Source organism: Zea mays, chromosome 3, assembly GCF_902167145.1.
Source record: "Zea mays cultivar B73 chromosome 3, Zm-B73-REFERENCE-NAM-5.0, whole genome shotgun sequence".
In the NCBI taxonomy this organism is placed as follows: Eukaryota; Viridiplantae; Streptophyta; class Magnoliopsida; order Poales; family Poaceae; genus Zea; species Zea mays.
The window spans coordinates 183,198,456-183,214,279 of NC_050098.1; the positions used below are offsets into that span (position 1 = coordinate 183,198,456).

The 15,824-nt window shown below is 48.5% G+C and overlaps 1 protein-coding gene across 1 annotated transcript; it reads left to right on the forward strand.

Moving 5' to 3' along the window:
* Window positions 1-8,877: 8,877 nt before the first annotated feature.
* Window positions 8,878-11,724, forward strand: LOC100282930 (uncharacterized). Its single transcript, NM_001155835.2, has 2 exons — window positions 8,878-9,615; window positions 10,647-11,724. Exons 1-2 carry the CDS (start codon window positions 8,998-9,000, stop codon window positions 11,535-11,537), a joined length of 1,509 nt encoding a protein of 502 aa, NP_001149307.2. The 5' UTR covers window positions 8,878-8,997; the 3' UTR covers window positions 11,538-11,724.
* The last annotated feature ends 4,100 nt before the right edge of the window (window positions 11,725-15,824 follow it).

The window sequence follows — 15,824 nt, forward strand, 5'->3', positions numbered from 1 at the left end:
ATTTCGGTGCAGCTGCAGGGATGGAAGGGCGTGGTTAGGACGACAGATTCTGCGTGGGGAAGAGGGTCGACGGATTCTGCGTGGGGAGGAGGGTGGAGATCCTCGGCTGAGATCGTGTACGGGTGCGAGGCAGAACCGTGCATCAAGTTGTGGACGTCTACACTAATCTCTTAAGGAGTAGTAGATATTTTTAACTAGTTTTCTAGAAACGTTCCTACTGTGTTGGAGGGAGCGACGACAGGCCTAGCTCCCCTCCATACAAACTCAATTTTGAACTTTAACTTATTTTTATTTTTAAAATATATAATTTAATGCAACATTCGTTGATGATCGGTATCAGAAATTCAGAAGATAGTTGCAAATGAAGCCATCGTCACATGCTCCATACGACACCTCCTCCACTATTCACTACCGGAATCACAGGCTTTGCCGAGTGCCCAAAGCACTCGGAAAAGCTTTAAAAACACTCGGCAAATTCTTTGCCGAGTGTCATACTCGGCAAAGAGGGCTCGGCATACAGTGCATCGGCAAAGCCGTCTTTGTCGAGTACTTTTTCTTGGGCACTCGGCAAAAAAACAGCCGTTACGACGACGGGTGACGGAGACGGAGTCTTTGCCGAGTGTCCCGGGCGACACTCGGCAAAGGAGTTCACTTTGCCGAGTGTTTGCCTGACAGCACTCGACAAAGAATCCGCCAGAGGGGTCCCCCTGTCAGGTACTTTGTCGAGTGCCTGATATGGCACTCGGCAAAGCGTGGTTCTTTGCCGAGTGTCAGGGCCACTATACTCGGCAAAGAACCTATACCGGTGCCCAGGTCTTGGTTCTTTGCCGAGTGCTATGTCCCTGACACTCGGCAAAGCACATCTTTACCGAGTCTCCGCTTTCGGCCCTCGGCAAAGATTGACGGCCTTCAGCTGCAGACGGCCGCTAACGGCCCTTTGTCGAGAGCCATCTTTGCCGAGTGTTTACCTCTCGGCAAAGCAGTCTTTGCCGAGTGCTTCGCTGTACCGAGTGTCCTGCACTCGGTAACCAAGCTCTTTACCGAGCGCAGGACTTTGTCGAGGGCGGCGCTCGGTAAAATCTTCTTTGCCGAGTGCCCAATAAAAAGCACTCGGCAAAGGTCCGGATTCTGACAGTGATTAGTGCAAGAGAAAGCAACTAACCGTATGCACATACGACACCTCCTCTACTAATTGAGGCCCTGACATCCCTCCTAAAACCAGCGTTCACATTATTCTTTTTTACCGTCAAATTCTTATTCCGCTCACGTTCAGGACGCTTCATGGTGTATGGTTGGTGTTCCGCTACATACACATACCTATCCCTACGTATACATCTAGACAAAGAAACGATCAAGAGTGTTATTTCCTATGTGCCGAGAGCCTTTTACATATAAAAACTATGTATTTAAAAATAAATTATAATTTAAAACTAAGGTTATATAGGAGAGGGGTTCTGTCGCCTCTCCATTAGACGGCAAGTGCCTGCCGAGTGCCACTCCTCTCTTCAAGGGTAGAGATCGTTGCTGTCTATTTAGAGGCGACAAGGTTCTTTAAATTTTACACTATAAAATATACGAATTAAATCAGATTAAAATCGAGCTATATATATATATTTATATTTATTTTTAAACTAAAAATAATTAAGGGTTCTAATAAATTGTAAAGAAATATTTGAATCGTAACTGCTACGTCTATTAGTGCGTGCGCCGACATGTATCTATTTTTATAATTTTTCAGTTACAGTGTATAGAGTTGAAAATTTCAGATACTTCTAAGGGCCTGTTTGTTTACCCCTCAGATTATATAATCTGGATTAAATAATCCTAAGAGGCAAACAAACAGTCCAGCTTATTTGCCGAGATTATATAATCTAACCCCTTAGATTATGATAATCCATAAGCAAGTCAGGAGGTGCTTATTTCAGATTATTTTGTTCCCACTTCTCCATTACCCTTTCAAGTTTCCTAGAAATTACCCATCATTGCCATTATAACCCATCATTGGCATTCTTGTCTTTCTCATACAAAAGAATTCTATTAACAACTCAAATAATCTGGGTAAACAAACAGAACTACTCAAATTATATAATCCAGATTATATAATCCAGATTATATAATCCTCCAAAAATAATCCAGATTATATAATCCATGAGGTCCCGTTTGTTTCCTTTCATTTTGAGGAATTGGAATCTTACTAATGGAATAGACTATTTTTTAGAATGTGACATTCCACCACTTTCCAAAGTTATCATATAAGCCTATCTCAAATTCACGGGGTGAGAGATGGAAATTGATTCTATAGATTTACATGCTATTTTTCCGATGTACAACTTATAGCACAATCTTCTATTTGCTTCGCTATAACATAAATGTAGTATAAAATTATCTCTCTCATATGATTTAGGATAATATACAAATATATTACATATATACATATATGAACTTAATTAGTTTTGTCTAAATTATAATTATTAAAATGGAATTGAATTCCAACGAAACAAACGGGGCCTGAGGGTAAACAAACAGGCCCTAAATCTAAAATAAAAAGGCTACGACCGGTAGGCGCGTGCTGTTTCAGCGGCATGGCCCTAGCCCCACACGATGGACAGTTGGACACAAAAGTAACGTTTGGTCCGTGCCACCGTGCCAGTGCCAGACACCCCAAACCCACAGCAACATTTTTTTTTGACTGGCCGCTAGAAGAACTACAAATCTGGCCCAACAGGTATGCACAGTCCACGTAATAGCGCAGTCGGCCAGTCCTCTACTGCTATCATTGGCAGGCCCATGTAATGGCGCAGTCTCACGCGGATGCGAAGGGGCCGCGTCGATTTTTCTTTCAGTCGTCTCGCCGCCTCTGGCTATCACCATTCACCAACACCAATCCCGTCGCGAGGTAACATGTAAACAAAACTCCTGTTCATCAGGTTCCACCTCGAGAATTTTGCAGGTACCGCACTTTTTATTCGACGGCTGTTGCATGCTTCCATCCAGGTGATCGGGCAAGGAGTAGGTGTTTGCTCTGGCGGCGGCGGAGATGTCTTAGGCCTTGTTCGTTTGTGTCGGATTGCATTTGGAATGGTTCCGCTAATCAAAGTCTATATAAATTAGAGAAGCAATCCAGTTAGGAATCGTTCCGACCCACCAATCCGACGCAAACGAACAAGTCCTTAAGCCTTTTGGAGTACGGCCAGCCTAGTTTTGCTGATGTCGCCTTGTAATTTTTTTTGCACTAGGAGCCTGTGTGTGCTTCTGCTTATACTCCAGTGGATTTCAAGAGAAATAAACTAAAATTTCTATCTCAATCACCTCTAATCTTAGTGGAAATTTGAGTTTCCAAACTAACCCTCATCCACCGATGTTCTCGATAAAGTAGCCGCTATGGGAAAACCGAAGTACTCCTGTACATTTAATCTATATCTATACCTCTATATAATTCATCAGTTTATTGCAAAACTCACCTAAACAAATTACTCCATACACATAACCTACACTAAATTTACTAAACAAATTACACTATACTACAGACATCATCAAAACTAAATATTACCCCCTCTCCCTTACCTAATTAAATACAATGAACAATATTATTTGGATCATCTCATATACTTCATCCTTCCACTCTCCCATGACTCCGCCACTTCCACTCCCCCGGACACTGATGCCCCCTTCTCGCTGTCTTCAACCTCTTTCATTTCTTTCCCGAGATTGTAGCGTTAGCACGAGCTATATTTTAGTGTCATTAATACTACATCGAGAAAATTGGAGAACACTCTATGGAAACATATGATGGTTGATTAAGGGAAAGAGATTACTTGTTCTGCATTTTAAGCTAAATATAGGAGTTTAAGTTACTCCTATCTGTAACTTACACTAATACAACTTCACTCCACGAGACACATCTGTCCTGCAGTGCCGGCATTGTTTAGTCACTGCGTCATTATGGCTTAGTTTCCTGTTAGTTACACCAGCCCTACTTGCTTTGCGAACTGCATATGCGCATAGAACTTGTGCGGAAAGCTAGATGTGATTCCCCATGTCATTTTCTTCACTTCCCCTTAGATGGTACACAACTGGTTGTCAGGATGTGCGCCTGTTTTTGGCTCATCATCATCTTTGCCAACGATGTTGTTGTCGACAATTAAAAGGCAACAGTTCTCCAGGTATACGCATCTGATGTTTCTCCGAAGTAGTTACCATGATTGCCACTTTGCAAAACGCTCACACTCTTTAGACCTTGTTTGATGCCCATGTATCTATCTTAATAAATAAGAACATAGTTTTAAATTTCATGCCAACCCAATCTAAGGTATAACGGAAGTCCTGAGCTTCCGATAGCTAAAGGAAGCCCAGGTCGACCATCCTGCAAACTGGTTCGACCCAGCGCGCTGACTCAACCAATCTGTCGGTGCGCTACCCGCCCCACGTCTGTGCGCGCAAAAAAGAAATGCATACATGAGTCAAACACGTTCCATTGCATGCGCGTAAATTTAAGAAAGATATGTGTGGCGGTTTCTATTTTTAAATACTTTATTTCCTCCATAAATTTAGAATCGCTGCAACAACCATGCAACTAGACTCGTAAAGACCATTTTATGATATATACTGATACTAAATATGCTACACTGTGTATATAATTATGCATTTCAGTATACTGCGTAAACATCTGTTACCAGCTGCATGCACACGAATTTATGATGGAAAGAATGTGCAATGAAAGGAAATGAATTCCATGCATAAAAACAAAAAATCGCATTTAATGTTTTATTTCCTTCATAAATATAAGATCCCTCCAACAGCCATGCTGCTAAACACATTATAACTAGTTTATGATATATACTGATACTAATTATACTACACGGTGTAGGTATTTATGCAATTCGGTACACTGCGTAAAAAATCCGGCATGTTGTTCACTGGTGGACGCATCTACAGGTTGGAGCGTAAAAACCTTAAGTTTTGAGCATAAATTTCCTCAATTATAATCGTAAATATCGAGCCAATGTGAGAGGTTGATAGCTATAGTAGGTTGTTATTACGATCCTATTTTTTATAGCAGATCCGAAAAACATGGCAGCCGCATGCGTGCGATTTCTATTTTATACAGATCCAAAAATTATGGCAAAATGCATGCATGAGTCAAACACATTCCCTTCCATGCGCGTAAATTTAGGAAAGATGTGTGGCAGTTTCTATTTTTAAATGCTTTATTTCCTCCATAAATTTAGTATTGCTGCAACAACTATGCACCTAGACTCGTAAGGACCATCTTATAATATATACTGATACTAAATATGCTATACTGTGTAGATAATTATGAAATTCGCTATACTGCATAAAAATCTGTTACCAGCTGCATGCGCACGAATTTATGATGTAAAAAATATAGCATGTTGTTCATTGATGGACGCATCTACAGGTTGGAGCGTAAAACCTTAAGTTTTGAACATAAAATCTTTCAATTATAAGCGTAAATACTGAGCTAATGTACGCCTATTTTTATGGCAGATCCGAAAAACATGGCAACCACATGCATGCGGTTTCTATTTTTATACAGATCCAAAATTATGGCAAACCGTGCCATTGCATGCGCGCAAATTTTGGATTATATTTTACTTTCCAGTTCATGCACGCAAAAAATGGATGACATGAGTCACATAGAGCATAAATTCTTATACAACGTTGCATAAATACTTACACCGTGTAGCATAATATATCAGTTCAACTAAGAACACAACGGAAATTAGAGACGGTTTTATGGTATACGTAAAAATTTGACATTTACGAACATAAGTGATTTGATTTTTATGATAATTACGAACATGCGGGAATTAGGGATAGTTTTATTACAGACGTACAAATCTGGCATTTACGAACATAAATGATTTGATTTTTTATGATAATTATGAACATCATAAATCAAGGAATTAACTTTCCAATATGCATACAAAAAATATGCCTGCAACAAACTGATATACGAACTCCGTGTTCAACCATAAAATCGTACAGTTTTTAGCATAAATAATACATGCGGTAGGCATAAAACATAATAATCAAAAAGAAAACACGAATCAGATGAGGTAGTGGCCGGAGGACGCCGTCAATGACACAAGCACAAATGTAGGTGGTCACTCGGGCCGCCCAAACTGCGCCGGATGTCACGCGCGATCATCGCTGCGCGCACTTCGCGCCTTCCGTGACGCCGCTCGCTCGAATCTCGTGCCTCATGCGTCGTTGTCGCTACTCGCACGTCGAGGGACGCCGCTTGCTCGCTGGCCTTGGAAGTGTCGCCGCCTTGGGGCCCCGGGGACGACGTCGCTTGCCCGCACAAGGGCCCGCTGTCGCTCGCCCTCTGGATCGGGGAGCCGCCGCCACTACTCCGGATCGAGGAACCGCCACCACTACTATGGATCGAGGAACCGCCACCACCGCGCGTCGAGGTCAGGGAGCCGCAGCCACCGGCTGGGGGTCCACCGTCGCGCATGCTCTCGGGCAACCGTCGTCGTCGCACGCGCCGTCGCTAATGAATCGGTGTGGAGCGTAAAAAACTGAACTCTAGCACTCCAGATCTTATTTTATAGACGTCCGGGCCTGGTCCGACTCGACCGGATTGCACCGTCCGACCTGTGCTTCCTTTATTTATTGGAAGCACAAGCCTCTTAATATATATATATATATATATATATATATATATATATATATATATATATATATATATATATATATATATGATTAAAACCTTATCTAAATGCATATGGATTTATCTCAATCAACATGGCGTACGTGAAGTGGATCGAGTGAAAAATAAACTAGGGACATTAAGAGATGGTGGTGGCGTTTCGGGTTAATGGCACTATGTACATCAAGAGAGGATGGTGGAGTTTTGGGTTAATGCCGCTAGGGACATTAAAAAGATGATGGTGGAGTTTTAGAATAGTTTAGAAAACTGATAATTTTTATTAATTATTTTAGTCACAACCCAAAATAAAGATTCCATGATGTGACGATCTACATCCTCTTCCGATTCGCTCTATCTTCGCCACCGCCGGCCGAAGCTCATGGTTAGAAGTGGCGACCGATGATGGGGGACGAGCAGATATATTTTTTGAATAATTGTTCAGTCTCTACTTTGTTTGGCGCTGCATGCTTCATTGTACTTTCACACCGAGAGCTGTATAGAACCTAATACTAGATGTATTTTGTACTAGTGCTTTTCTTAAATCTCATGGTCATGACTTGCGGACCACGTACTCACGCAAAACTTGCATAGTCCTATGGTACGATTAGAGACGGACGGCAGCCGAGAATTCCCCACCGGATTTTGGCTCTTCATACTCGTCCTCGTGACTAAAAAAAATCTCTCTGGGGATTCCCACGAACTTTTTTTAGGGGGAGAGGGACATTTCTTCTCCATCCTCGTTTTCCGCGTGGATAAATCCCCGTCGGGATCACCATCCTGCTTTAATTATAATTATGACATATTTTTTTGTTATTAATGTAAAACATCAGCACTTATACACATGGCAGATGTCAGAAATCATTATGTGTACATCAAAATAAACATATTTGTACAACGAGTTATCTAATTATTTATTTTTTATCATTATAGTTTACATGAAAATATTATCATATATAAGTTTAACGGGTCACTGCGGAGAACGGAGATAGAAAATGTTTTCCTATCTCCGTCCCCCGTTGAGAGATGATTTTTTTTCTGTTTACATCCCCGCGGGGTAACCCTCCCCATTCACTAATGGAGAAATTCCTCGCGAGGAATCGAGGATCGAGGCCCATTATCATCTTTAGGTACGATATTTTTCACTAGAGCGATAAATTTTGGTGCTTTGATATATATTAAACTTTGCACATGTGGAATTTTTATTGAAAGAGAACTATAGAACCAAACAAGCACTTGTTCTTAAAAAATACCGTGGTTTAGATGAGGTAAAGCAAAAACAGGTATATTTCTGCTGCCGGCAATTGAATACAATGGTATTTGTAAACTACAGTATCGCAAAATTGTGGTACCTGTAATACCGTGGTATTATTAGCTGCTGTATTGACTGGCGAGCGAGGCTTATCCACGTCCGAGTCGGCGAGCGGCGACGCAAATCAATGGGCGGGCGGACGCTCAATAAACTTCCCAACCAACTATTCCGACGCGATTAAAGCCGCTGTGTGTGCTCTCCCATCCACCACAGTCGCGCACGCTGTCCATGCTTCAAGGTCTCTTTGGTTTGATGTCTAACTTGCCACACTTTGCCTCACTTTTTTGCCTAGGTTCTGTTTGATTCGTGGCTAACTATACCACACTTTGCCTAAGTTTAGTCGTTCGAATTGAAGAACTAATCTTAGGCAGAAAAGTTAGGCAAAATTCGAACGACTAACCTTAGGTAAAGTGTGACACATTTAGCCATCTCTTTCGTAGGGAAGAAAAAAAAACCATTAGCTTTCCGTCCCGGCCGGGCATCGTAAATGTGGATGGATCCACGCACGATATGACACGGCTGCCCGTTGGCGCCACTTTACCCGTCTGTCCGCCTCATAAATTCAACGTGTTGGTGAGAAAACACGAAACAGACGAGATAACGCAACGGCTTTCATTCACCTTACCTGGCGCGGCGTACAGCGACCTCATCAGCTCAGCTTGGGGCTAAACAAGCGACAGGTATCGCTGCTAGCTAGGCGCTACTCGAACGGTGCTCTCCCGTGGTCACTGGAGCACCGCATAGACATCGCTCTCTAGAAGTAATGGCCACTCAAGTTAGCTGCGACTGCGAGGAGAGGATGACTTGCTGCACTACTGCAATTATACACCGTCACCTCGCGCGTCGTGGCCCTGGCCTGCAAATGCAATGCAATGTCATGACCAACCTCGCGCGCGTATATTAACTCCACCTCGCCGCCCCACTCCACTGCCAAGCAACTCGCACGCAGCAGTACGACGTCTCTCCTCTGGGTCTGGGGCCGAGACACCGAGCACGTACTACCAGCAAGATGGTGGCGTCTCCCAGATTCAAGCCCATCGAGGAGTGCTGCTCGGAGGGGCGGTCGGAGCAGACGGTGGCCGCCGACCTGGACGGCACGCTGCTCATCTCCAGGAGCGCGTTCCCCTACTACCTCCTCGTGGCTCTCGAGGCCGGCAGCGTCCTCCGCGCCGCGCTGCTGCTCCTGTCCGTGCCGTTCGTCTACGTCACCTACGCCTTCTTCTCCGAGTCGCTGGCCATCAGCACGCTGGTGTACATCTCCGTGGCGGGGCTCAAGGTGCGCAGCATCGAGATGGTGGCGCGCTCCGTGCTCCCCAGGTTCTACGCGGGCGACGTGCACCCGGAGAGCTGGAGGGTGTTCAGCTCCTTCGGCAGGCGCTACGTCGTCACGGCCAGCCCCAGGGTCATGGTCGAGCCCTTCGCCAGGGCCTTCCTCGGCGCCGACAAGGTCGTCGGGACCGAGCTGGAGGTCGGCAGGGACGGCAAGGCCACGGGCTTCATGGCCAGGCCAGGCGTGCTCGTCGGCGACCACAAGAAGAAGGCCGTCGTCAAGGAGCTCGGCGACGCGCTGCCCGACGTCGGCATGGGGGATAGGGAGACCGACTTCGACTTCATGTCCATCTGCAAGGTTCCACGTACTCCGATCCCACGGCTCAGCTACCACTTCTTAATTTCCTGCTAAAATAATAGTAATAATAGTTTCATCTCGATCGCTGGATGCATTCGTACGTAGTATTTGGTAGCACCCAGACCCAGGTTCGCAATTACAGACTATTTATTACCGGCAACACGGAACATATCGGGTAGTTGAAGACTGGAATTAAAGTAGAAATAACACCCAACTGTTCCACAATTTAGGTAACATCTGACCGCTATTTAAATGACAGTTGTTCAATTTTCCATCCGCCTGAAGGCCACCCAGATTGGAATTTAAGGCGTGATTGTGAATTTGGTCTGACTGAGGGTTTGTAGTAGCATATCGACATGGAAAGAAAGAAAGAAAGAAATTTGAAATGTCATCGTAGGCAATCGTTGCGCCCTGCTGTGCTTTCACTAGTTCCCGTCCATCTGTTCTCTCAAGAATTTATTAGATAGTTTAGCAGCTTGTCAGGTCCTTATGACACATGCATGCAGACACTGTATACGCACGTCCATCTGTTTACGGGTGGCGTTGTCACAACCAGATAGGAAGGGGGATCATCGGTTTCACTAGCGGCTGAGCCGGGCGGATTGAAGGCGCGCCCGTCCGGCTCCATTTACGCCACGGTTGTTTGGTGGAGAATTCATGGCGCCCTGTCCCCGCGCGCAATGAAGGAGACCGCCCCAGCTGGCTGGCGCGTGAGCCATGAAAGCTGGAGCTGAGCGTGCCAGATCTATTTGCAGTCTCTCGCACTCAACAAATGATTAAAAAAAATAATGCCCATACGGATCATGTAAACGACGGTATAAAGTACTATTTTTACTGTAGATTGCGTTTACAGAGTGAAGTTTAAAATAGAAAGTGCTGAAGTACCATGTGTAAACGACTATGTAAAGTGTTGTTTTAGACCGTAGATTGCATTTTGCAGAGTGGAATTTCAAATAGAACGTGAGATAGAGAGTGAAATAGAGACAATCCGAGTGAAGTACATTATATTGACAGCGTGCGTGGCTGTGCAGGAGGCCTACCTGGTGACGTCAAGGAAGTACAGCCCGGTGCCCAGGAACCAGCTGCTGAGCCCGCTGATCGTGCACGACGGCCGCCTCGTGCAGCGCCCGACGCCGCTCGTCGCGCTCGTCACCTTCCTCTGGATGCCGTTCGGCTTCGCGCTGGCGCTCATGCGCGTGTACATCAACCTGCCGCTGCCCGAGCGCATCGTCTACTACACCTACAAGCTCATGGGCATCAGGCTCGTCGTCAAGGGCACCCCGCCGCCGCCGCCCAAGAAGGGCCACCCGGGCGTCCTCTTCGTCTGCAACCACCGCACCGTGCTCGACCCCGTCGAGGTGGCCGTGGCGCTGCGCCGCAAGGTCAGCTGCGTCACCTACAGCATCTCCAAGTTCTCCGAGCTCATCTCGCCCATCAAGGCCGTCGCGCTGTCGCGGGAGCGCGACAAGGACGCCGAGAACATCCGCCGCCTGCTGGAGGAGGGCGACCTGGTCATCTGCCCCGAGGGCACCACCTGCCGCGAGCCCTTCCTGCTGCGCTTCAGCGCGCTCTTCGCCGAGCTCACCGACCGCATCGTGCCCGTGGCCATCAACACCAAGGAGACCATGTTCCACGGCTCCACCGTGCGCGGCTTCAAGCTCATGGATCCCTACTTCTTCTTCATGAACCCGCGCCCGACGTACGAGATCACGTTCCTCACCCAGCTCCCCAAAGACCTCACGTGCAGCGGCGGCAAGTCGCCCATCGAGGTGGCCAACTATATCCAGAAGACGCTCAGCGGACAGCTTGGCTTCGAGTGCACGTCCATCACGCGCAAGGAGAAGTACGGCATGCTCGCTGGCACCGACGGCCGTGTCCCGTCCAAGAACAAGGAGAAGGAGAAGGAGAAGGATAAGAACTAACGGCCAACGTCGCTCTCTTGCTGCTGCCCAGCAGACTGCCGTTTAATTACTGCTCAAATTTATTCCAATTTATTGTTCCTTGTCGACAAGTTGGCCAGTGTGATGTGGGCCGTGTACTAGTACAAGCTTGATGATGATTAGTATATCTACAATTCTTCCTTTCCGGAAGAAGGGCGGAAGAGTTGTTAGAGCCGTCTTAATACAAAGTTTCGTCACATTAGTCGGTTTGTTTGGCTTTAATCTGTAACTGCTTATATAATAATTTTGTCTCTATAGATTATAGCTGTAACAATCTAAACAACTGACTTTAATACCACATCAGTTTTACGTATTTCCGTTGATAAATGAAATAACCCTTCAATGCACAACTTGCATCTCACTACTTTACGGATCAGTAAAATATTTAATTGTTATAGGTTGAAAGATTCTGTCAGTACCATAGAAATAGGGTACCCGCTACTACAATATGAAGGTGCTATATCCATACGGATATCTTTAGTTGCGTGGCGAACGACACACGACCCCACCACGTGGACGGCTCCGGAGCCGCCACGTGGCCGGGAAAGACAATATCCTCCAAGGTATCAACAGTGGGTCCGGACCACCATGGGAAGGTGTCAGACCCCTGCATATCCGGACCGGACCTCCGGGCAGGGTCTAGGACCTCCGCGGGTACAAACCGGACCCCCGGGACGGGTCCCGGACCTCTCTGTATAGGGTCCGGGCCACCCTCAGCAGGGTCCCGGGATTCTGGAACAAAGAATACCTAGGCCTTAATCAAGGCCAGGCGGGGTCCGGAGCCGACACGTGTCCGGACCATACCATGTACACTTCTGCTCCCCGCTCAGGCGGAGACCCGATGCAGCCACGTGGCCTACTGCCCATGACGTAAGCCAGCGGGCGGAGCCTGACGTAAGGCCTCTGGGTCGCGCGGTCTCTGCATTTATTGCGGAGAAGACGCGCCGTCTGGCTATTCCGCTGACAGGCGATGTGCCACCTCATCATTTAATGTGTCATGTCCACTCCGCTGGCAGGCGGTGTCCAGGCCGTCCTGCAGGCGGCGTACCTGTCCAGTCCATTGCCGAACAGTGCGCCCGTGCTGCGAGGAGCACTGTGACCATCATCACTCGTACGTTGCCAGTGAAGCTTCCGCTGCACGCCAATACTATGCAGATCACAGATATCAGGGTGCAAGGAGATTGCTCCAGCAACGAACATTAGTTGCTCCAAGTATTACATCTATTATGTCCCTGGGCCCACATGTCGGAGCTCAGGATACTTGTACGTGCCCCCCTTTCAGCTATAAAAGGGGAGACACACAACGTTACAACACAGGCTGAAAGACTCAGACTCACTTAGGCACACTTAGACCCAGCTCAGGCTCACAAGTTCATACAAGCTCAATACATCACACAATGGAGTAGGGTGTTACGCTTCGGCGGCCCGAACCACTCTAAATCCTTGTGTGTTCTTGGGTTCTCCCCATTTTCCAACTAACAAGCAAAACGCTTAGGCCCCTCCTCATCTAAGGATTTAGGGCGGGTGCATTCCGCCACCCGGCCGGAGATTTCCTCTCCGACATTTGGCGCGCCAGGTAGGGGGCTAGGCTTTAGATTTTTGCTTGATTCTCTTGCTCAGCATGATGGTGCAAATCGTTGAGCACCGCGCCGAGACTTCGGTGGATTTACTAGTGGAGGAGAAAGCTGCCTCTTCCACGCCACAGGTTCCCAACCGCCCAGTGCCGGGCACTGTTGCTGTGCACGCTGCACGACAGCATGCAACTGCGCAGACATCCTGGACTCCATCGAGGGTGGCTCCGGGGGCATTGTCTGCAGCCAGAGAGTTGCTGTGTCACCCTCCAAGGTCCACGGCCTCACCGGGGGCCATGAAGCAATGGCGGGACGACGTCGACCGACTGCTCGGCATGGCACATTCTACCTCGACCAGGTCGAGGCCACGGTCATCCCAGCGCCAACATGAGTCATCGGTGTCTGTGCGCTCACCCTTAGTGAGGGGTGCACAGACCAACGACCTCCGGACAGAACTCAATCGCAGGCGTGCGGGAGAGGATGCCCGAGTCTCTCTAGAGAGGGTGCGTGAGCGCCGGCTAAACATCGAGGGTCGCAACCTCGATCAAGACTTTGCTGCGGTAGCACCGCAACCCCCAGTGGGTGCCCGGTTCCAGACGGGAGTCCCCTTGGCCGGCGTGGGCTGCGCCGCTCTCGCGGATCACCTCCGCGCGGCGACCTGGCCACCCAAGTTCCGGCCGTACCTGCCGGAAAAATACGACTGTACGTCAAATCCGTCGGAATTTCTGCAGGTGTACGTCACCGCTATCACAGCAGCAGGTGGAAACACCGCTGTGATGGCGACATATTTTTATGTCGCTTTGTCTGGGCCTGCCCGGACTTGGCTCATGAATCTGGCCCCAGGATCAATCTATTCCTGGGAAGAGCTATGCGCGCGGTTCACAGCGAACTTCGCCAGCGTTTACCAACAGCACGGCTTGGAGGCCCACCTCCACGCAGTGAGGCAGGAACCCGGGGAGACTCTCCGGACGTTTATCTCCCGCTTCACCAAGGTGCGAGATACTATACCTCGCATCTCCGATGCTTCCATCATCACGGCCTTCCGTCAGGGAGTACACGATGAAAAGATGTTGGAGAAGTTGGCCACGCATGACGTGGAGACTGTCTCCACACTCTTCGCTCTGGCCGACAAGTGCGCTAGAGCCGCTGAAGGCCGGGCATGGCACTCGGCCCCACAGACCGGGGTTGCCCAGACGGGTGGCTCGGGTGCCGTCCCCTAGGACGGTAAAAAGAAAAAGAAGGGTCGCGGCCACGAGAAGCCGCGGTCAACCGCTCTAGTCGTCGCAGCTGCGACTGGGGGCCGGGGCGACCACAACAAGCGCCCATGGCCGCAGAGGGGTAAAAGTGGCTCATACCCTGTACACCCCAATAGTCGCCATAGCGTTGCGGAGTGTCGCGAGATCATCGACCTCGCGAAACGCGTCAGTGAGCAGCGTGAGCAGTCTCCCAGGGACGGCTCCCCACCTCATCGCCGACCTGGCAAGGAAAGGGTCGACGATGGCGAGGTGGCCGCAACTGAACGGGACCTCGGGTATCAGTCACCCGAGGGGGTCCTGAAGGATGTCATCACCGGATACTCTAACTCCGGTGGCGATAGCTAGACGGGCCACCAGGGGGACCCCGTACTCCCCGGTCTACGGGGCCGAAGCCTGCCTTCCCTCGAAAACCCTTCTGGACTCCCCACGGGTCCAGTCTTCTGATGAGTCCATACAGAAACGGCTACAGCGTAAGGACGTGGACTCTATCAGCAAACGCAGATGGGAACCTAGGGTCGGGACCTAGCCCAATGGCGAGTACTGAACCAAGAAGGGTTCCGTAAACGCTCCCCTAACTGGGAGGAACCCTTCAAGGTGACGGAAATGTGCCGACCCGGGGGTGACCAACTTGCTACAGCTGGAGCACCTCTTCCTAACCTCTGGAGCATCTCTGTAAGTTCTGTCCATAGGAGCAAGCCTGAGGGGTTGAATTTTTCTCCTTTTTGTAACTAGGTTGCGCATACATGTACGCCAACCCGGTGAGGTCCGCCCTCATAAACCCGGCCTGTTGGCCTACACCCATGCATGTCGAGTTATAAAGAGAAGATTTACCCCCCCCCCAGATGTGCTCCTATGATAGTTTTATCCTCCTGCCTCTGTGGTTTTACCCTGCAGTCTCCGGATATTATTTTTACCTAACCCACCCGTATAGTTCCTATCTGTCCTGACATGAAGACATCCGAATTGAGTAGCCAGGCTTGCAGTTTAGGACCCCTCTACGAAAGCAGGGGGTCCGGTAGCCTAGGGACCGGTTCTAAAGAACATGAGCTCGTTCCATGGGGTGGTCCGGAGCAGTGTGGCCGCTTAGCCTGGTTCCGTACCCAAAAGCCTGCACACTCCACCACTCTGTGACGGGCACCCTAGTATTTGGAGCTATAGTCCTGTGGGTCTGACAACCTGGGGTCCGGCTCTAGAGAATGGACACTTGTCTCCTAGGGTGGTCTGGAGCTGTGTAGCCGCTCAGCCTGGTCCCGTACCGTGAGCCTGCACGCTCCACCACTCTGCGACGGGTGCCCTAGTATCTAGAACCACCGTCCAGGGGGTCTGGACACACAACTTGGCTTCCCAGACTAAAACCTACTGGTCTCGTGCATGTATCAAAGGATGGCTAATGCCAGTCAATAGGTCCTATGGGTGTACTACTAACGCTCCCTAGTTGAAGC

What these genes read in the sequence shown, in the direction of transcription:
- LOC100282930 (NM_001155835.2), top strand. Translation starts at nt 8,998, where the DNA reads ATGGTGGCGTCTCCCAGATTCAAGCCCATCGAGGAGTGCTGCTCGGAG. An exon ending in ACTTCATGTCCATCTGCAAG is followed by an intron (nt 9,616 to 10,646) that starts GTTCCACGTACT and finishes GTGGCTGTGCAG; the next exon opens with GAGGCCTACCTGGTGACGTC.